This window comes from Chanodichthys erythropterus, chromosome 9 (genome assembly GCF_024489055.1).
Source record: "Chanodichthys erythropterus isolate Z2021 chromosome 9, ASM2448905v1, whole genome shotgun sequence".
Lineage (NCBI taxonomy): Eukaryota > Metazoa > Chordata > Actinopteri > Cypriniformes > Xenocyprididae > Chanodichthys > Chanodichthys erythropterus.
In genome coordinates this window covers 32642869-32666765 of record NC_090229.1, presented here as the reverse complement: position 1 = coordinate 32666765, position 23897 = coordinate 32642869, and the positions used below count along the sequence as shown (strand labels likewise).

Below are 23897 nucleotides of genomic sequence, written 5' to 3'. Positions count from 1 at the left end.
CCTACCACAGTCTACTATTCTAACGAGAGTTAGTTGACATGTAGTCGCAAAGTTAGTTATAGTTAGTAGAGTGTCTAAGGTGTACCATCACAATAAATTGTTACCTCATGTTTTCCTCCTTTATATGACGTCCATTATATATTACATCTCTTATCGCTGTAGTTGACTGTCACTGTCTGCAGATGCTTTAATGACAGCACCCTGCATTGTGTTTCTCTGTCTCCAGGTAATGGACAACATGGGCAGTGTGAAGTTCTGTCTGGATGGGTCTCTGGAGGCCAGTGGGAGTTGGCTCAAATATGTGCGCACAGCCCCTTCCCATGAAGAGCACAACCTAGTCATGTGCCACATCAGCGAAGATCAGGTGAGCTGTTATTCTGTCACTTCTCTTTCTTGTCATCCCCGCTCCCTGATTGGTTGTCTTCTACTCCCTCAAGCTGTTGTATAAACAGTGTGCAACAAGTGTCGAGTATACGTTATAACATTTTCAACACTCTCAAATGTATCTAATATGATAAACAGAGCTGTGTTACCTCATACTCATGACCTGAAAAGCGGAAGCGGCGCCGGCGACTGTGGCATAATAAAAGTTTCGCTGCTCGTGAGGCGTGTGTTGTGCAATCGCTCCAGTGGCCTCGTTCAGCTCCACAACACTCGGTCCTGCTCTGCTTCATGCTACAGTAACGTTAATAATCGCATCCATGAACATGATTTCTTCCCGAGTCCTATCTCTATTCTTTTGGTGAAGACCACATGTCCCAAGTTTCCGCTCTCAAACTGGTGTCATCAAGCTATGCCTTTGTTTTAGCGACCTCTAGCGGACAGAATTCTTACATACTGCACCTTTAAGTAATGCGATCTGAGAGGTCATTGCAATGACTATATTTACAATCCAGCTCAACCTAAAGCACCTTGTTTTCTTACTACATAATAAAAATTTAGTTACCATAAAAAAAAATTTTAATTATTAAAATATTAAAATTAAGTGCAACCCAAAAGATATAGTCCTGACATTTTTTTTTTATATTAAAGGATACATTTAATTGATTACAAATTTACAAAAACATTTTATTTCAAATAAATGTGTTTTCTATTCATCAAAGAAACAAGTATCATAATTTCTACAACAAAAAGTTCAACTTCAACATTGATAATAACAAAGGCTTCTTTAGCAGCGAATCAGCATATTCGAATGATTTCTGAAGGATCATGTGACACTGAAGACTAGAGTGATGGCTACTGAAAATTCAGCTTTGCTATCCCAGTAATGAATTACATTTTCAAATATTTTTTTTAAAATAGAAAACTGTTATTTAAAATGATAAGAATATTTCACAATATTATTGTTTTTACTGTATTTTTATCAAATAAATGCAGCCTTCTTGAGCAGAAGAGACTTCTTTCAAAACAAAAGAAAAGTAAAATCTTACACAAAATTTTGAACAGTAATATGTCTGGAAAGTTTAATTGACCAATTGGCATTCAAGGCCAAAACTATTTATAAATCAGTTTATGATGTATATGACTAATATATCCGCACAACAATACTCCTACAGTGAATGGATCAATTCTAAAATTGCAGCAGAGCGTTTACTGCAGTCATAAATGTACGCAGATTATCAATATGTATTGCGGGAGCACGGTTTATTATCACATGCTTATTTTGGTAGTTGCTATTGAAATACAGTTATCATATAATAGGATGGGGGACCTACAGTTTAATATATGAGCCTTTTTTGAGAGTACTAGCAGACAGTCCCCATCAAGTACATCCTGTGAGAAGCTTGAAGAGACAGTGAGCACATGTTACTGTCAGGAAGATGAGGACAGGGCCTGCTGCTGTCAAGATGTCACCACTTAAAACAATAGATAAATACAGCCTATTGTTTGATGAAGGCTGTTCCCTGTCTTTGTCAGAGGAAGTGACTCAGGAGTCATTTACAAGAATTACGTACAAAGCGAGTTTGGACACTCCTGAATCTTGCAATCCACTGTCTTCAATTATTTGCTTCCTTTGAAAAGACGAGCAGTTGTCTGTTAAGATAAGATATCTGATCTCTCATAAAGCTGGAGATCTCATAACAGGCTCGTTGTCTAGCAGGAAAGATTGCAGCGTGTTTACTGTACGTAGGGCTTTGTTCAGTCAAATCCTACCAGGAATTTTGTTGGTGCAACTGCGGAGGTCTTAATCTGATCATGAAGCTCTTGTGTAGTAGTTGTTGTTGAGTGTGGATTGTTTCCTTTGCTTACATGATATCTAACTGATTACGTGAGGGGGTCCTTGGTGGTTGCCTTATCTAGCTTGAGCTCACTTTCTTGTTTAAAGGAACAGGTCAACCAAAAAATGAAAATTCTGTCAATATTTCCTCACCCTCTTGTAATTACAAACTTTTATACAACAGTTTGTTCTGGTTCTCGAATATGATTGGCTGAGAGGCTTTTCCAGTCATGCGATATTCTACCAGTATCACCACAGGAACTATTTGTATCACTTTTTGTAGCATTTCTCACGGCGAGTGTCATGGCGGACGAGCAAACCCACCATAATTTTACAGTTACTACTGTTTTTGTGTCACGGAATGTAGTTTTAAGGTTTTTCTAGGCCAGAATGTAGTTATTTAGACCTCAAATATGTGTGACAAACATAGCGACAATATTTTTTTGAATTTTTTTCGGAGATGCGAGTGGCCACATGTTCATTATGGGTAAATCAAAAGGGCAATCTTTGGTCTTATTAATCTATTACTTGTTCCAGAGCAAATGGATTTGGCTGAGGGCAAAGTTAAGTTTCATAACTTTATATTTTTATTTAACTGAAATCCTGCACTTTAACTAGAGTGCTGCTTTTGTACTTTTGACTGAACTGTTTGCTTGTGTTTAATTCCTATTGTACAAACATCTTATAATTTTATAATGGCTAACATTGTGTAATTAAATATTTTTCAATAAATAATGTTTTTTTATAAATTACATGTCATATTTGATATTGAGAAAGGGTCCATTAGTGATTATGATTTTGATTACAATGAAAGTTACATTATCGCATAATTAGATGGCAGCAAAGACTGTCTTTATGAGTGAGTCCGTAGCAAAGACTTTTATATTAAAAAGGACTGAAACAAGGTTGTAAACAAGGACATAGTTTTTACTTTAAAGAATACCTTTTAAGACACAACTGACAAATGCACTGATTTGTGCTGTAATGGGAAATCCCCTTAATTATTAAAAGGACAAAGATATTGCTTTCTTCAGCAGACATTCAAACTGATTATGATTATAAGACTGACCTGAAGAATATCAGCTAGATGCAGGTAATGCACTCGCTTAGTCAATCACTCTTTCATAATACTCTACTCTACATAATACAGTAGCTTCAATGAAGCGGATCAACGTTCCTTCATTGCTAGTTCTAAAGTGACATTTTAGAATTAGTAACAGAGGCTCGGGCTCATCTGTTAAACTGTCAACTTGAGATTTGAATCCATGGATCCGAATCAGAGCCGTGCTGATATGGAGCGATATTGCACGGCAACTAGTGTGATATTGCTCATGTATGCCTTTATTTCTTCTGCAAAAGGCAGAATGTCCTAGCAGCTCTTTTCTATACAATGAAAAAGAATGTGGACGGAGACAGTGAAGCTCCATTGATGACAAAAAAAAACAATAAAACACCATAAAAGGTGTCTAAACCACTTGTACGCTATACTCCAAATCTTCTGAAGTCATTTGATAGCTCCGTGTGAGGAGGAGATCTAAAATTTAAGTCTATTACATATTCCCATACACTCTCTCTAGTAATGTTAACAGAACGTTCATTCCAAGTTATCAGTTCTTTACAAATGTGCTTAAAACTTTAGCTCAATTTTTTTAGATCACTCAGAAACACCGTTTTAATGGGAACATTAGCAAAACGTTCTTCGGACACATTTTTTCTTACCTGGGGTAACTCTCAAATCTCATTTGTGTTCTTGGACATTCAAATGTGGCACCTCAAGATTCAATGAAGCACGAAATCTAATGATGTTTTTTATGCCAATGCTTCTTGTGAGTAAATGATGACAGAATTTTCATTTTTGGCTGAATTGTTCCTTTAAGTGTCCCATTTTGGGGGGTGTTTTAGATTGTATGCATAAGTGGATCACTTTCCTTGTTATTATTCTGCCACTTTTAGGCTGTTTGTCTCCCTTAAAACAAGCTGATTGACTCGTGGAACAAGTCAAAGTCTTAGCTTTTGTCTCTTGACTAACAGGGGCAACTAGTGTGGCCATCGTAGTTTTAGACGCTGACACATAAAACACAAGGCTAACAAACAGGGGAGGACAGGAGGAGAAGAGGGACAACCTCTGAGACTGACAACCACCAATTGACTTCAGCTACATAACCCAATCATTAAAGTCGTTTCACTTCAATGAGCGGCCACCGCTGGGCCCACAGGAGAATAATATCTCCAGCTAAAATCGCCCCACTAAATACATGGTTTCTATTTACTTTCTCCCTACTTCGGTTGTTTTTTTTTCCTTTTTTTACCCCTTTTCTTATCTTTTGTACACATTTTAGCCAGTCTTACGGACAACAGCCTATTATTTATTCAGAACGGCGACACAATGCAAAAATGCATAATTCATTGAACTTTGTACTTTGCTTTTCTATTTGAGCATGCACAATGCATGAGCCGTATGGAAATATGCACACGCCCAGCAAATTCTGATGTGCCTGTAACCTTTTAAAATCAACCTGGATCATTTATTTACTTGTTTACGCATTTGTCTTTTGTGTTCGGGCCCCTGAAAACACGACTCAACTGTTGTAGTGGTGCATTTCACAGTTTTAGGCCTTATGTTTTAATGTCTTTTTTTATGTTATGGCTGTCATTTGAGGTGTGAATGGTTCTAAATAGCAGTTATGTGCTGTAGCAGGGCGAGGGTGTTAGTTACAACACTCTGCTTTAAGAAAAAAATATTGTCTTGTGTTATTATAAAGGGTGCAAAATTAACTCTGAGGGTGAAAACCAATCAAAAAAAAGACAAAAAGAACACTTTCATATGTGTAAAAAGTATGTTTTTTAAAGAATGCTTTGGACCACATAATCTGATGTTATCAACTTGCGCTGAGAAAGTGTAATCCGGTTTTTGGACCAAACTAAGAGACAATAGGCATAAAGCTGGTGGACGTATTCTGGCTTTTGCACAATGGCGTGGTCCATTCAGCAAGACTGTTGACCTCTGACCCCCCTCCCTCATCTCTCAAGATGCACTTAAACTGTTTGTCAGAACAACTGAAGTGCACAGCCAGATCTGCCATGCCATAGCCTTCTGTTTCTGAAGCGCTGAGGACGTACTCTCTCTCACACACACATACACACGCGCTCATGTTGGGTTTCTATGTTTTATGGGGACTTTCTATAGATATAATGATTTTTATACAGTACAGACTGCATAATCTATCCCCTAACCCTACTAAAAAAAAAAAAAAAAAAAAATCATTATTGATTTATAAGCTGTTTTCCCCATGGGGACAAAAAATATCCCCACAAGGTGAAGGATTTCTTTGTGGGGACATTTGGTCCTCATAAAGTAGGGTTTACCAGGACTACACACACGCACACACACACAAATCCCACAATTATAAGATGGCAAAAATATTTCTGTTAGTCAAAATTTGATCTTATTATGACATTTTATGAGATTTTCATGGTAAAAAAATAATTTTGTATTAAAAAAAAATAGAAATAACTGAAACGTATATGTAACACTTTCATAACAATTGTCAAACAAGCTGAAACTGTCTGCATTCAATTACTTATTAGCTACTGACTGATAAATGCAATATAAGTTATATACATGTTTGCTAGAGAGGAACTTGTAAAAATCCCTGACGTCTAGTCATACAGTTTAGTTTTTATATGGTTTTGGCATTTGATCAAAGAGTTGCCTAAGATATAATGAACTTTGTTCTGATCTTGTCTTAGTGAATCATGTCAGAATCAGAATTATATCAGGCGAACAAGCACACCCAAACAAAAGTTATTTTTACATTTGTATTTCCACATATTCACATCAGTTTGTGTCTGCTTGCACTTATATGAATGTGTGTGTGTGTGTGTGTGTGTGTGTGTGTGTGTGTGTGTGTGTGTGTGTGTGTGTGTGTGTGTGTTCATGTGTGTGACAGACAGGGGATTATTGTCACCTAAGTGATGGATGATGCATCGGCCCCCAGCACTTGAAAGCATTGTGAGGGGGTCAAGATGGCCCTCTCAGTGCTGTCAGATCCTGAAAAGATTTACTGTAGAGACAGCTTAGCCCCATCATAATAGATTGCTTTAGGGGTGAAAGGAAGGCATTACCATGAACCCAGAGCAAATGAGAACTGGTCATAGGACTACAGCACAATTTGACATCCAACTTTTATCTTTTAGATCAATGTTTCAGTCTGTTTGCTTAGCAATTAAATATTGAAAGTTTACCACCTGCACCTTGATACTTTTTTGTCATTTGTGATGTAATTATTTTATAAATGGAATTCCGATGATTGGAATTATTTGTACATGGTTTATATTATGTGTTCATATATTCTTTTTATTATTTCTTGATTCATTGACTTTAATAATATACATTTGAGTTGGCTTAAAAAACTGACAATAACAAACAGTTATAATATTAGATAATATAAGATGTACAAATTATAATTTTCAGTTGAAATGAAATCAGTCGTTTAATTTCATCAATGTGTAATAACCATATTTAGAAGCAATAAAAAACAAACTCTCCTCTGAAAATATGTGATAATTAATTAAACTAAAGTTAAATAATTAAAACTAAAACCTATAGACCTATTATAATAGTATAATACATTAAATAATGCAGGCTACAGTGTATGCTTTATTGTCATGTGTGGATGAAATTATTACTATTATTCATATAAAAATGGAATAATTGGAGAACAACAACCCGCAAAAACGCCATTAATCTGTATCAATATCAATATAATAGGTTACACATAGCCTAATATTCACGGAATGGTTATTCATGAACGGGTTATTCAAGATTAAACTGTTTTTGTTGTTGTTGAATATGACAATTAAGCGTCTCGGGCGACATAACGTGTTTCTGTCGGCGCAAATATTGAATTTAGTCCTTCAAAACGCAAATACAATTCGTTTAAAATGTCTGCTAAATGTCTGTGGCAGAAGGCAGCGAGTAAAAACAGGTGTATATATTTAAAGCCCCGTGGAAAACATCGCGCAGGGCACGGCTCGCGCTCAACCCAACAGTTGATGTATTTTTTACATTTTCATTAGCTGGGAAAGATACATTTTCCATCAATAATAGATTCATATGGTGGTCAGAGGAGGAGAGGACATGGGGAGGGGTTCAATCCTTTTGGTTGGAGATAAGAGAGGAGGAGTGGCCGATAGAGAGAATCACTAATGAGCGCGACTCACCTCATCAAAGACGCGCGTGTTCGGACTCTGTCTAGCGCTGCTGTCGCGCGCAGTGTCATGATACTATGGGTTGCGTGCTGAACTCTACGGGACCAGAGCTGCTATTACAACTGGAGGCTTTGAGATCCACCGCTCAACAACTAGCCCAACTTTATCAACTCTCGGGAAAGAAAAAGGTCAGATATGCACTTACCTTCGTTTAAATGTAAATGTAATGTTAATATTAACAATAATAATAGCTGTGTTATACATCGGCCACCCCTCTTGAGCGGCAAACCGATGCCTTGGCCTACTTTTGTAACACACATTAGAGTTGTCACAACATTAGAGCTCTGAGATGAAGTTTGTGCAGGTTTTTAGCTGTATGTCTTGATTTCGGAGAGGGGCCCAGATCAGCAGCTGTTTCCTAGCCCTGAGCGCCCTCATGAGGGAGCAACTGGTATTGTCATTTTCAGTGTGTGAAGAGTCTGTGGTGTCTTTTATTCCGAGTCAAAAACGCTGGGCTAGTTCTTTTATTGTATTATGATTATAATTTAAGTGTATTTAGTTAAGTTGCACTCTAGAAATAATTTATTTTACAAAATAAACGCAGGCTTTTAATATATTATTAAAGTCAGTATTTCGGTTGAAACACACAGCAGATGTGGTTTGTCATCACAGTGCGCTCTTGAATGATTTTAATTGTGATTCATTTAGGAAAGTTTGCAGCAAAACAACTGACTTAACTGAAAAATTGATAATAGACCGCGATAATAAAACTGTATTTACTATTTAGATTTTATGTTTAAAACAGATAGCTACAAATACAAACATTTACCCTGAATGAACAATTTCACTATATCAGGCTATACGGAAATCTACACATTAATTGTCGCACGTGTAACACAATACTATCATGGTTTTTGTATTTTAAAAACAATAAATTATTTATTTGCGTGCGTGTTTCATTTGATTTATTAAATTAAAAACGAAAACACATCGGATTAACTAGTTACATTGTTATTACTACATTTAGGCTAAATGTCAAAATTCTATTTATATTATTTTATTATTGTATTCTTTAATTTCACCTAATTTTATTAGAGGGATTTTCGTGATGCTCTGGTTTATTTTGTGTGCGTGAGTTTTCATGTATTTCTTGTTGGCCTTCGGTCAGTAAATTACCGAATGAATCATGGGCGATTTCAAATGCGCTTTGCATTTAATAATTACTGATTTATCTGTTTATCCTCTTCTTTCTGATTGTTTGCCGTGTGTGTGTGTGTGTTTTTTTTTTTTTTTTTTTTTTAATCCTTAAAAACGTTATAAATTGGTTATATCAATTAATATTACTGCTTTTACAGTTGCTATGTTTAAAATAAAGCCTTATTTCTCTAAAAAACACTGATGATGATGATGATGATGATAAAAATAATGATAACAATAGCAATAATAATAGCCAAATTGAAGGTGTTTTTTGTTGTTGTTTTAAAAAAGCTTACGCGTTTTTATTCTCTCTTTGCAGATCTATTATAAAGCTATTAGAGATATTGAAATAGGGGAGGAGTTACTGGTTTACATGAAGGACGGAGTTTTCCCCGAGGGCTCAATGGCACCGAACCTGGAAGGTGAGATTAATGCAAGTCATTAGGCACTCTTTTAAACAAACTCACACAGACCACACTCGTTCACCTCTGCCAACAGTTTCTAAGATGCTTTATGTGGCCTTTGCATGTCTTGTTGTTACACAAAGTTCGGCAATATTAAGAAATATTCGAAATATTAAAGTGCATTTCAGTGCATTTTTAAAGTGCCCAGAGCCAACAGAACTTGTATTCGAGGAACTTTAGAATGAAATTGCCGCACTATAGAAGTTGCTGCATGTGTAGTTATTTTTGGTGGCTCATTACATTTATAAAACAATTTTTTTACACACACGTGTGTGTGTGTGTGTGTGTGTGTGTGTGTGTATATATATATATATATATATATATATATATATATATATATATATATATATGTATGTATGTGTATGAATGTGTATGTTTATATATATATATATATAATTGCATATATACAGTATAGATATAATCACATATATACAGTGTGTACTGTATATAATTGTCGTCTATATAAATACACACACATGCTTGTATATATTTAAAAATATTGATATAAAATTCATTTATATTTATATATAATATAAATTCTATAAATATATATACATGCAAATATTTGTTAAATATATACATGAGAGTGTGTACTTATGTAGACATAATTATATACAGTACACACGTATATTATGTAAACTCGAACTTTTGGATGTGATTTAATCATGATTCACTAATTTGACAGCACTAATATATATTTATATATATATATAGAGAGAGAGAGAGAGAGAGAGAGAGAGGCTGCACTGTACACAGTGGCAGTGTTTATTGTGTTTTGTTTTGTTTGTTGTCTCCCTTTTTTTTTTTCTAAATCCGTTTCTAATTCCTTATTTTAATTTTAAGCAGAGGTTGTCACTTGTAGTTTCCTTATGAAAACAGAATGTTGGCAATTTTGAAACAAGCTCATAATCTTCTGAATCTTTTTCCGAGTGATCTGGTAATTTTGTATTTGAAGCTCAGAGTAGTTGATACAGACTAGAAAATTGCAAAGGCACTGAAGTGTGTCACAGCGCAGCAGTCACTCTCCAACACATGCAAAATGTTTTATCTGATAGAGATGTGTCCTCAGATCTCCCTGCCAAAAAGGCAAGAAGAAAGCTCTCTGAGAGAAAGACCTTGGCTAGGAGAGACAGGGACGCCAAAAGATGCAAGCCAGGCTCCACTCAGACAGATCAATTCAGAGAACAAAAGAAAGGAAATGTAGAGTAGAATGAACACGGTCATCGAAGAGGAGTCAGATGAGAGGCTGAGAGAGACAGACAGATAGAGAAAGACAGAATGAGAGCTCTCTACATCTACCTCCTTCTCATGGCTTATCGGTGGTGGAATTTGGAGTGGAGTTAGAGGAGTCTCAGGGGACCTCACCCATGCTCACAGATTAGCCGCTAAACTGCACATAATTGTGTTCCCCCTACGTCTCTCCAAGAGCTATTAGTTTCCCATTCCCTGTCTTTTTCCCCAACATTCCTGCCTTTGTCATTAGTGCTACTGATGGGACGGAGAGATAGTGTCTTAAATTCAGTACAGAAATTAAATCTGCACAGAATTTTTTTCATGACTTTTTTCACTTTAGTTTTCCCCCGTAAAGGCCTCTTTGAGGTTACAAGAGAAGTTCATTCAAAATACTCATTTATTTTGCAGGAAGTCTATGAGCATTGCCATGGAGTGTGTTCCGTCAATACGTGTCATTACACAGAACTGAAAAATAAAGCAGAATATGTGCTGCAATTCTTGTTAAAACAGCATCGATGCAACCATTTCATGGGCTTTGCTTTCAAAATATTGAGTCAAAGAATAATGAATGTCATCAAACTTGGCTTGATCTGGGCCGTGCATGCAGTATATCAGAGTTATCAGTGAGTTTAATTTGAGGATGGTGATAGCTAATGCAGCAAACTTTAGTACCTTAGAATGACTCCAGGGTTATCTGTGAACTTGGCTGTTGTATCAGGATATCATTAAGGATAAAACAGCCACGTTTTTAGCCATTTAACCCCGGGTCATATGACTCCAAAGACAAATTTTCAGTCTAAAGCAAGTCGAAAACCATGACTTTTTTATCTTTAATCATGTTATCTCTTTACTGTTTTATGTCATTTTTTTTTAAGGTTTGTAAAATAGTATTGATCTTAAACAATGCGTTGTACAATACTTGATAGCCTTACACTTAGCCAACGAAAATAAGCTTACTATCAAAACTACAAGCATTTTTGGATGTTATGCATTTGATAATAAAACAAAAAAGTATTTGTACTCCTAAGCTAGATTTCCAGATGTATACATTTCATTACATTAATGATATACAAAATATCAAAACAAGTGGCATCTGCAAACAAATACTGCTAGAGCTTTTCTTAGAACTAACATAAACTAAATTTTTGAAAGCAGCTGGTGTTTCAGTGATTTTTCCTAAAGTTCATACAGGTGTCCTATAGAGTTACCACAGGTGCAGTTCATCAAATTATCTATGGACGTGTTCCACTAACATCTGACAACCAGAAAGTGCTCAAATATTTTTGTTTTCATTTTAAACAGTATATCTATTGTTTTATAATTTAAAACCTTTTTCTGTGAGATGTCCTGCTGGAAAAGTAAAGTATTTTGTCATCTAATGTAATGACATTCAGACATTTTTAAATGTGGCTTAAGTTTCAGAATACGTTTTGTGGACTTATTCTACAGACTGTACCTTTTTTTTTAATTGAAATTTTCCTTATAGTTGTTATTCATGAGCAATTGTATGACGCTGTCCCAACAGATGAGCAGATGTACCGCTGTGAACACTGTGATGAACTCTTTACATCAAAGCTGGAGTTACGGCGGCATCAGAAATACTCCTGCAGTAGCAGCAACTCTATCTTTGACTCGCTAAGCGAAGACTTCAAACAGGAGCGCGAAGACAGCGATGAGCCAGTGCACGAGTGCAAAGACTGTGAAAAGATCTTCCCTAGCGAGTACAGGTCAGCACGCTCCACCATACTGCACTAATTGTTGTAATTATCCACCAAGCTTTAGGTAACCCCTACTGTAGCTGTTGGAATAATAAAAAAATAAATAAAAAAAAGGGAAAAATGTTTTCTAATGTTTATTTGTCTGATCTGCGTACATCAGTGGTTTTTAACTGGTTTTGCTTTAAGACCCAGATTTTACATTGTACCAGTGACCCAACACAGAACCAAAATTGTTTATTGCACATGTGTATGTTAAATGTGTATGATAAACATGCGTACAATAAACTTGTGCATGAGTAATATGTTTATCTTACAAAGGCAAACAAAAATGTCTTAAGAATCAAACACTGAAATTTACTACAATTACAATGAGCCACATAGATAAACATTATGAAAAATTAATAACGTGACAGACCGCAAAGGAAAAGATCATTTGCCTAATTTGGCTACCAAGTAAAAGATGTTTTTTTTTTTTTTTTTAATGAGTCCGAATGTGCTTTGATGTCAAAAAAGAAAAGAAAACACCCTTTTAAAAGATTTTACTATTCTAATTATACTTATGCTTAGTTATATTATTTGCATTTACAATTCTTCGATGTGATATGCAATCTTATCAGAACAGGCCAGTTCAGAACCACTGGCCTACATGGTGGTCACAGAAAATTTTTACGGTGTTCTCATTTATTCTTAGTCTCGGGCAGCATATGATCGTGCACACAGAAGAGAGAGAGTATAAGTGTGACCAGTGCCCTAAAGCTTTCAACTGGAAATCCAACCTCATTCGCCATCAGATGTCACATGACAGTGGCAAGCGCTTTGAGTGTGAAAACTGTGATAAGGTAGGTTACTGCGACCACTTATATTTCTGAAAGCGTCAATCAGTTTAAATGTGGGAAGGTGAAACCTTACGTGCTCAAGGACAATATCAAGATTTTATGTTTTAAAATGTATTTGAAGAAAATGTATGTCTTTTACATTCAGTAGTTTGTTTTAAACGGTCCTGCAATGCATGTGACAAATGAATTTTTAACAGTACAAACATTCCATGTAGTCTCTTGATTAATGTGAGGTCATGAAAGCTGCAGAATAATTATAAAATTTATTAGCCAAATTTTGTTTAAAATTCTTTTAGATGGATGTCACACCACAGGACGTCAACTTTCCAAAAGTATTACTTTTCACTTCCCCTGTACTATAAATTTAAAAACATTATAATGCTAACAGTACAATTAATTTTCATTTATTTTCATTTTACATTGCCTTGCTTTACATAATGTTAGATTTGTATATTTACACTTGGCACTAAGTTGGCTTATTTCTCTGGGTTCTTCAGGTGTTCACAGACCCCAGCAACCTCCAGCGCCACATCCGCTCTCAGCACGTCGGTGCCCGAGCCCACACCTGCCCTGAGTGTGGCAAGACCTTTGCCACCTCCTCGGGCCTCAAGCAGCACAAGCACATACACAGCAGTGTCAAGCCTTTCATCTGTAAGTCTGAGCAGTCTTGTCTAAGCCTCAGATACAATTACCAGTGTCCAAAGACCTCCCGGCTAGCTCCACCCCAAGATTGTGACAGCTGTTGTTTTATAGGTCAGAGAAACTAAATGAAATTCTAGAGCCATTCTTTGTTTTGTTCTACATTTGTTGCGCTTTTCTTTCGTGCTTTCTTTTTTCGCTCTTTTAATTACTCCATTTTCCCCACCCTTTTTTATTTATTTATTTTTATTTTTATTTTTTTGTAACTGTGCATTTCCTTTTGAGGGCCCATTAAGGCTTGTATATGGCCAAGGCAGATTTAATGTTTAGAGGTAAATGTCTCTGCCGTGTCTTAGCTGCCCTCTTACCAATTCTGAGAAAACATCGTTTTCTTTTTGCTTGGCTTCACAATGTTTTGTGTGTTACCATTCAGTGTCCAAATGCATGTATGCTGTATCAGTGTACATGTATTTGTATGTATACAACATTATTTGAAATAGTTATACTATTAATAAAGAATTTCATCAGCAAGTTATTAATATGCTAATTGATCATAGTTACTTTTTTTTTTTTTTTTTTTTTTTTTTTTCACCTTCAAAACAGAGTAGAGTTCAATGTAGACCAGGGTAGCCAACCCTGCTCCTGGAGGTATACCTTCCTGGACACTTTAGTTCCAGCCCTGCTCCAACATACCTGCCTGTAATTTTCAAGTAATCCTGAACAGCTTGATTAGCTGTTTCAGGTGTGTGCCTGATTAGGGTTGGAGCTAAACTCTGCAGGAAGGTAGTCGTCCAGGAGCAGGGTTAGCTACTTCTGATGTGATTGTTGAACATAATAAACAGCATGCACAGTTTATCGGTTGATCTAATCAGCTGCCGGATTATCACTTCTATTGAATGAACACCAAATGAAAACAGTATGTTAATAGAATTAACCAGTCATGTGTGTTCTCCCAGGTGAGGTGTGTCACAAATCGTATACCCAGTTCTCTAACCTGTGTCGTCACAAGCGGATGCATGCAGACTGCCGCACCCAGATCAAGTGTAAAGACTGTGGGCAAATGTTCAGCACTACCTCCTCCCTCAACAAGCACCGGCGCTTTTGCGAGGGCAAGAACCATTATAATCCCGGAGGCATGTTCACACCGGGCATACCAATGACATCCAGTCCCATTTTAGGCAAATCCAAGTCTCATCCTGGCTTGAACCATGGTGGACTTGGCTTCGGTGATTACTTCTCATCCAGGGCACATCATGCAGGTTTGCCCTTTTCCCCAGCACCCCCTGCATTCCCAGCCATTTCCCATGGCTTCCCAGGGATCTTTCCCCCATCACTATATCCTAGACCGCCATTGTTACCTCCTAGTTCACTGCTTAAGAGCCCACTTAGCAACAGTCAAGATGGGAAGCTGCCTCCTCTTGATGCTCCTACTCTTTCCGTGGTCTCATCCATGCACAACAGCAATGGCAATGTAGGAAGTGGTCTCAGCAGCCAGTCAGAGGAGAACAGAGAGTCCAAATTGGACTTATCATTCTCAGACAACAAGAATAAAGTGAAGATGAACGACATGTCTGATGGTAGTGACTTGGAAGATGTTAACACATCTAGTGGCACAGATCTAGACACCACCACTGGCACTGTGTCTGGCTCCGACTTAGAAAGCGAGGCAGAGAGCGAACGGGAGAAGAGCAGAAGGAAACCGGTGCAGGAGAGCAAGCAGGACGAAGTGAGCAGCAGTTCAGTATCTGTCTCCAGTTCAGGGAACCTCCCTTGTGAGCGCCCTTTCCTCTCCTCTCAGCATTCCTTTTTCCCACCACCAGAAGAGCAAGCACTTCCACCCTCCGGGGCCACCACTGACTCCATTAAAGCCATTGCCTCCATTGCAGAAAAGTACTTTGGCCCGGGATTCATGGGCTTGCAGGAGAAGAAGATGGGCTCCTTAAACTACCATTCCATGTTTCCTTTCCAGTTTCTGCCCAACTTCCCACATTCCTTGTACCCATTCACAGACAGAGCACTCAATCCTGGCATGTTCTTCAAACCTGAGCCTAAATCCCCTCGTGAGCACATACAGAAATTACCCACAGCCACTGGTGCGGATTCACCCTTTGACCTAACCACCAAACCCAAGGAGGTCAAACCTCTCCCTCCACCCCCCAGCAAGCCAGCCTTGCCATCCAACGCCCTCCTGGCCCCTGGTGAGGAACAGCCTCTGGACCTTAGCATAGGCAGTCGAAGCCGAGCCAACCAGAATGGCGGCACACATGAACAGCGCAAGAATCACGTCTATGGCGCAAACTGCAAAGCAGCTAAAGATGAACACCCAGCACTAACTCAGTCCCAGAACTTGCACCAGCCCCAGATGCCTCAGCCGCAAGTATCCCTTCCCCAGCCACCTCCTCCCCAGCAGCAGCCGTCGCTCCACTACGCCAAGCCTTCGCCATTCTTCATGGACCCCATCTACAGGTATTTCAAGCCGAGTATGCCTTTATTGTATGAGCTAACACAATGACAATCCAAAGCTGTAGCTAGAGATATGTTCAAATGTGAAAAGTTATTGAAAAAGTATTGGTGCCCAGTAGGTGTACAATCAACCTTCGTTCGTACGTAACCCTTGGTGTTGTTGTCCAGCAGGGTGGAGAAGAGGAAGCTAATAGACCCAGTAGGAGCTCTAAAGGAGAAGTACCTGAGGCCGGCACCACTACTTTTCCATCCTCAGGTATTTTTTTTAATTATATTTGCTTTAAATCCTCTTGTGCCTGCTCTTCATTGCATTCAAGTACAATGAAGTATGCTGAGATGCCAGAAACACATTCCCAGTGTCCTCCACCTCAGACCTGTTTGGTTCAAGGGGAGCCTTGATGTTTTAAAAAGTTCTGACTTCTGATGGTATTTATTTTCATTAGATTATTTTCATCATGAAGATAATCTCAAAAGAGGTACTGCCTGTTCTGGCATGTTGTACATTCAAAATTCTTTATCTTTTGCTTAGAAAAACAACCCCCATTGTTTGTGTTTGTATTCTAAACCTTTCCCACCTTTGAACGGTGACAACAATAATGAAAATATTATTAATAATGGCCTTTTGAATTGAAACAAATTATGCCACATACTTTCGGAGCAGACCATTGTCTCTGGGAAGTTCTCCGTTGAGTCCCACCGCTAATAACTTCCTAGCATTTCTTTTTTGCTCTGGCTGCCTAGATAATGTCTGCATGTCGATCAGGGACTTCCTGTGTTTGTGTGTAATAGAATGGCCTCTCTTGTTGGGAACTGTCTTATCTGACCTGTAAATCTGGCCTCCATCAATGCTGACCTACCTCCCCCCAAATCCAAAACCTTCTCTAGCTCTTTCCTTCTCTCTTTTTAGAAACCCTCTATTTATCCAAATCTCTATATTCTGACATCTATGGTTTGTCTATCTACAGGTGATAGTATCTATCTATCTATCTATCTATCTATCTATCTATCTATCTATCTATCTATCTATCTATCTATCTATCTATCTATCTATCTATCTATCTATCTATCTATCTATCTATCTATCTATCTGTCTGTCTGTCTGTCTGTCTGTCTGTCTGTCTGTCTGTCTGCCACTGCATATTACTGCATTTTTTAAAATATGCATTGTTATCTTTATTTGTCTTAGAGCAATCGAAGATCAAATACTGTATAAGGTATAAGCATTATCAAGAGCACAATTTCCTTTTAATGTTCTAAGCTAAAACACTGACAGAATCAAGGTGATACCAAGACATGCATAAATAAATGAAAACACACTGTCAGTCTCTGTGTTTATCCATATTCCAAAAGTAGGAAGGACGTAAGCTGTTTTTGGCCATAGAGCCACATAGCGAAGCCTTTGTTCTGCAACAGGGGAAGTACTATCAGCGAGGGGTATCTTAAACTGCATTGTATGGTTACCGCTCACGGAGGTGAATGGCTCATTCAGACGCTTCTCTCAGAGATTTGTTGGGAACAAAGTAGGAGCCGGGGGCTCCCAGGGGGCTGCTCGAGTGGCTGCCAACGTGCCATAGGTTAGGGAGGTCACTCTTCAACAGCACAATCAAGACTCGACCTTCTGATATATAACTTCCTCCAGCTTTCCATCCTGTCTGGTTATGATGCAAACTCCCAGGCTCTCTGTCAGAGTTCCTCACCACCACTGTTATTTTGTTCTTCATGTATCTGCCCTAAACAAATACAAAAAAAAGTTTCTTAGTCCCAGAGGGACCCTAATCTCACACAAAATCAATTCGAGAGAAGTTTCTGATTAAATGAGCCCCTGAGCTGTGCATCAAACATAGAGTATTCCTCTCTGAACTCGCCTCATGTTCTCTCCTCAGGTGTCTGCGATGGAAAACATGACTGAGAAGTTGGAAAGCTTTAGCGCTCTGAAACTGGATGCTCCCAATTCCCTCCAGCACCCCTCGCACCATCTTTTTAACTTCCGCTCCCCGCCTCCCTCTCTCTCTGATGCTATCTTACGCAAAGGCAAGGAGCGATACACCTGCAGGTGAGTGCCGCTCATGAAACAAGAGTAAACACATCCTTAAAGGATTCCTTTAACTCTACAGTTTTATTTAGAGCATTTCTACCATAGCATTGAAGTTAGAAGTACACACTAATACACACAAAATTGAGAAACAGAGTATATAGAGATAAAATTACCATTGTTCTGCTTTTTTCTCAAAATTTACATTGAATGTCCCCAGAAAATGAGTTGGAGCTCTCTGAATATGATTAGTAACAATGCTAGATGACTGTATCAAAGTCTAGTTTCCATCCTTTGCAGGTACTGTGGGAAAATCTTTCCCAGGTCAGCTAATCTTACAAGGCACTTACGAACACACACAGGAGAACAACCCTACAGGTAAGCCACTCTTATACATACACTCTTTCATGCACACACACACACACACACATGCAGTATTGAAATTCTAAAGCTTTATACCTCCTGTGTGAGACTTACATCACAATTTATTCCAATAGTTTGATGTTTGCATGTTGCTAAGCTAGCAACACATTACTTTAATATGCATAAAAATACATATCAAATCATTAAGCTGCCTACCTGTTGGAATAGCCCTTGTATTGTAAACGTGTCTGATGTAGTCAGCTTATTAGGTTTTGGAACAGAGCTTGAGTTTTTGCACCACATACACATACATTCAAGTAACTTACATTGCTTGGTGTGAGGCCACATACTCATCCAACACAAACAATATAGCCTAAAATCCAACTGTTCCACATCACTGCATAATCCAAAGGTTTATTCCCTCTTAGTGTTAGTGTGGGTAGTGGTACCTGCTTTTCAAAACATGTGAAATAAATTTTAACTCATGTTTGATGTTCCTAGACTCTGATATACAAGTAGGCACAAAAACACACAGACAGTTTTTAAGTTATGTGATCAGCACATGAGATGTGTTCTGGCGTATTATGTTGCAATACAAGTGTTGCTCATTCTGAGAAATATCACATAAAACAATAAAAGTCATGAGACATGAAAGGCAGCACGATCAAAAAAGAAAGAAGATTGATTCTGTCTGTGCAGATGTTTTGGAGGTAGAGCAAGCTCTGGACAATGTTGGCTGGTAATAGCACCCTGGAGACATCCACGCTCTGTTTATAGAACAGCTTAATTATCATTGATTTGGCTTCTAACCAGCTGTGGAAAGTCCTCAATGAGGGCGATGAGGGCACTGAAGACGGGGGGCTTTCAAATTTTTAAGTGATATTCTGACCTAGGCATGACTAAGATGTAAAAGAAGAAAGACGTTTACTGCCAAATGCTTCTTAACAGTCCAACTTCTGAACAAATTCAAGTTAAAGCATTCATTTATGAGAGAAAATATCTTAATAGTGGTGCTTAAACATGGTTTTTACTATTGCTCAGCGTTAGGGATTTGAACAAACCCTTGACCATAAGTAATAAACTGACACACAACCCGTCCCGCACCATTTGTGCAACAGACATGTATGTTACCTCAAATTTTGTGACTTCTTGACATACTATATGTTATTATCTTTCTAAGCAAACAAACTTTTGCGGATGATAAAACAAGTGAAAAATTCCATAGGCATTAATGGAGAGACAGCTGGCAACTACATAGAGCTGTCTAGCAACAACCTGCAATGCCATAGCAAGAACACACATAGCGATATGCTGATAACCACTCACAACACCTCAATACCTGCATAGCACCACTGGGAAACCACCCAGAACTCTGTAGCATCACGGCACCAACTTTTACACAAACATGCACTACTAATCGCCTTTTCTTCAGAAAGTGTAAAAATGTGGGTGTCTGCATTGTTTCCTTCCAAAATTATTCTTTTCTTTCTTTTATTTTTTATTTATTTATCTATTTTGGCATTCTACTTAAAAGCATTTGGAAGTTCTGTAACGTATATCAGTTTCACACGAGTTTTCCTTAGCGTACAAAAAAGGTCAGGCGGAATCAGACCCCTCTTTGAGTTCTACAAATCTACCATAGAGCCCTGTGAACACACTCAACGAGATAGAGAGCCTCCCGTGGGACGCGGGCGCTACATGCTTGGCTCCTTCACAACAATCCCCTGATTAGCTCATTTAGAAACAATTTACCCTAACAAATAGCAGACATCATCAGCATCTCCCCATCTTACTTTCAGCAAAAAAGGCCGAGTCAGGCCAATATCAGAGCGGGTCGGCTTCAGGCTTCATTGTAGTAGGTTATTTGCCTGCTGTAGATGCTATCAGCTACTCTACGTAGCGAAATTGGCCCACTAGGTCTGACCATTGAAAGACCTCATTCGTATTGTAACGCTTCATGTACAGTCCTTGTAACAGAGGGAAAAAAGAACTGAGATGATGAAGTAATTTAAAGTCCCTCTGGACCAAGTAATGAAAATAAACAAAATGGGGGGTAGAAAAGACTGGCTTAAAAAAAGAATGTTGCCTTGGCATTTTACCATTCTCTATGAACCGTGATGTGCCAAGTCTGGAAAATCAGAAGCGCACACACATTTGCTCGCCAAATAAACTGGAACATGAAAAGGGGCCTGCATCTTGATTCTGAGCACTTGATGACGAGCGATTTTCCCAAAGCAATTAGCCCTGAAAGTCAACTTTGCAGCGACCGCGGGAGTCTGAGCTACGGCGGCCACCCAACAAAGGAGGCACTGTCCGACGAACTCCTGACACTGCCTCGCTGCGATGTTTGTTTATCAGCGCATTAAACCGATGTTCTCCTGCCTATTCTGGCTGATCTGACATTGCAAACAAGTAAGCCACAGCGATGGAAGTCCAACCGTGACTGTTGAGACACTCTAGCACACAGAGGATATCGCATATCACGTATTGCAAAAATATCAAAATAGGGAATAGGGAAATGTACTGCAGTTTTCTATCATGTTTATAAGCCAATTTCATTGGCTTACGTGAAGGAAAAACGTGATGGCAAAACAATGAGCCATAAAAGCACATGTTTGTTTTCTCCATAAAAGGAGTGTTTGTTTTCATGCACAAAAGAAATAATAGCTTTCTGAGAGAAGAAAGCAATGGTCAACACCTGCAAAGCTGTCTGCATTACCTTTGTCAGCCTCTTGGTGGGGTCATTATCACCAAACATTGTACATACTGTATTTAATGATATAATATTAAGCAAACAAAATGTCCTATATTTCTAATCAACACTTGACTGAAATTACAGATATGTAGGAAACCTTTGAATCATACAATGCCTTCAAGCCCCAAAATGGTGTCAGTGTGCATGCTGATGTATCATATAGCTTTTGATTATTGTTTTCAGCCCAGCGGAAAGCTCATATGAAATCTTTGATTTTTCTTTTCCTTCTTTGCTTCATAGATGTAAATACTGTGACCGTTCATTCAGCATCTCCTCCAACCTCCAGCGACATGTTCGCAACATTCACAACAAGGAAAAGCCTTTCAAGTGCCACCTTTGTAATCGCTGCTTCGGTCAACAGACCAATCTGGACCGCCACTTAAAGAAACATGAACATGAGAATATTCCAGGTAAAATCAATTTCCTTCTATTTTGAATGCAAATCTATGATGTTAATAGTCTTTCTCTATTTTAACATAACAGTTGAGGTAAATAATCCTGAAATCATATTACTACTTTTCATCTTTTCATGATTTTATCTTATTATTTTTTTAGGAGGTGATTAGTGCTAAAAAACCTGAATGAATAAGTAATATAAACTATAAGTTAGTAAATGCAAGAAGTATCTAGCAAGAGCACATGCAACTGTAGTTTTAAGGTTGCATATGTTTAGATTTTTCCCTTGTTTAGTATTAATTTGTCTATTTATCTGCTTATTTATTGTAGTGAGTCAGCAGTCTGGGATCCTCTCAAATTTAGGAACAAATATTTCCTCACCGAACTCTGAGTCTGACAATCATGCACTTTTGGATGAGAAGGAGGACTCGTATTTCTCAGAGATTAGGAACTTCATCTCCAATAGTGAGCTGAACCAGGCCTGTAGCTCCTCAGAGAAAAGGTACGAACTCGCACGCATGCACAAACACACACATGGACAGAATATGTTTTGAAACTATGGCAACAGACCGCATAACCTACTGTATAGAATCAGACATGCTTGTTAATGAAGTTACAGTGTGCCCTCTAGTTGAGGACTGTGGAACTGCTTCACTCCCTCCAGCCTTGTGTGTGCATGTGTGTGTAGCAGCAGACTTTGCCTTCAGTGGGCAGAGGGATGGGACATCTCAATGAGTCATTTCACCATGTTGAGTTCTGTTCTGCATTAAGCACAGCCAGATACACATCAGGGAGCACATTCCATCGCCTTATGAAAACACCAAACAAAAGCTCATTACTGCCAAATTCATGAACCGTCAGCACGCCTGCCGGTGTGTGGCCAGGTTCACGTTGCTTCAGATTTTGGTTTAGGTGCTGTAGAGTTTGATTCATGCAGACAAATGTGTACGAACAGATACATGGCCAAATACACAAGTTCTTTCTTAGACGCGTAATGGTCCTCCTCAATTTTGCCAGTTCCTCCACACTCCATGCGTCTGCCCCATCACTTAAAAGCTCTGCCATGGCCTGAAACCTCACACTGCCATCTGGGATCAATAGTCCTGTCCTGACTCGTACAAGCAGGCCTGGCATTTTAATATCTGTAATTCAAATAAGTGCTCTGTTTTGTCTCCCTGCAAATCGGCCTCACAGAAACACCCGCTTCAAGTGGACAGGCAGCTGCAATATTCCCCTATGCGCTCATGCATCTTATTTCATGACGTTTGCCTGTTTCTCTCTCATTTTCTGTCACTCTTGTGCAGCCAGTCTGCATTCACGGTGGAACTTTTTTTTCTGCTTTTAATTTCTTCCTCTGTCTGTTTTACTCTGTAGGAAATAATACAAAATGTAATATCTCATTTGTTTCTCTTACAAAGCAATGAGACTAGAAGCGGACAAAATTGAGATTTTGGTAGTCTCCTACTTTTTAGATTGTTGTCCTGAGAAAAATGCAGGTCTGACATTTGCCTCTTCTAGAGCTTCAGACAAAACTCGCTCAAGTGAGACATAAATGAGAGCTCAATTATCTTTTTGTTGCTTATTAGCATGCATACATACCTATTTGTATGTCTCACAAGGCATTTTCAAAGAAACTTCAAGACATGGTTGATACTCAAATGAGACATAACTGAGAACATTAGTCTGAGCTATCCTGATGTCCAAATTATTTTTTTAAATAAATACAACAATCATCTCATTTGAGTTTTTGGAGAAACAGTAAAGATATACAGAAGTTGATAATGAGACATAACTGAGAACACTCATCCGAGCTATGCTATTCAATATAATTTAACAGACAAATACAACAGTTGTCTCATTGGCAACAACAATTGTCATTTGAGCACATTTGTAATTTTCAGAGAAACATTCATTGATAGTCAAATGAGACTTTGCTCTCCAAGCTATGCGATCCAATTTATTTTATAAATAAATACAACAATTGTCTCAGTTTTGTTTTTATTTGGAGACAGTTGAGACTTAAATTATATATAACTGAGAAATGCATTATATGAGCTATGCTATCCAAACTAATTGTACAGCATATTTAAATAAATAAATGCTTACTGTTTGAACAGCTGACACATTCAAGTCCATTTTTATTTCTGCTATTACGAAGGAATTTTATGAATAACATCTGAGAAAAAGTGAATACTCAAATGAGACATGACATCATCTGTATCATGCTATCCAAATTAAAGCTTAAAGGAGCTGGTCATAGAGAACACATTTTTGCGTTTTAAACTGCGGAGAAAAAAAAATGAATCTAGAAGTTGAACTTCTTTTTACTTGGGTGCTACATTTTTAAAATGATGTTTTATGAGCGAGACGTA

General features: G+C 38.1%; 1 protein-coding gene across 13 annotated transcripts in view; it reads left to right on the top strand.

Moving 5' to 3' along the window:
* The window catches only part of prdm16 (PR domain containing 16), a 282629-nt gene that overhangs the window by 248892 nt on the left and 9840 nt on the right, over positions 1 to 23897 (top strand). For 6 of the 13 annotated variants that reach the window (XM_067395356.1, XM_067395352.1, XM_067395358.1 and 3 more), the window contains 12 exons: positions 227 to 364; positions 8946 to 9048; positions 11849 to 12050; positions 12733 to 12880; positions 13174 to 13209; positions 13375 to 13630; positions 14473 to 15982; positions 16148 to 16235; positions 17863 to 18032; positions 18312 to 18389; positions 21370 to 21539; positions 21856 to 22027. In XM_067395356.1, coding sequence (XP_067251457.1) covers positions 227 to 364; positions 8946 to 9048; positions 11849 to 12050; positions 12733 to 12880; positions 13174 to 13209; positions 13375 to 13630; positions 14473 to 15982; positions 16148 to 16235; positions 17863 to 18032; positions 18312 to 18389; positions 21370 to 21539; positions 21856 to 22027 — 3071 coding nt within the window. Of the gene's footprint in view, positions 1 to 226; positions 365 to 7465; positions 7618 to 8945; positions 9049 to 11848; positions 12051 to 12732; positions 12881 to 13173; positions 13210 to 13374; positions 13631 to 14454; positions 15983 to 16147; positions 16236 to 17862; positions 18033 to 18311; positions 18390 to 21369; positions 21540 to 21855; positions 22028 to 23897 lie in introns of those variants that run through there. The other 7 variants (XM_067395360.1, XM_067395359.1, XM_067395353.1 and 4 more) reach the window with 7 other exon arrangements.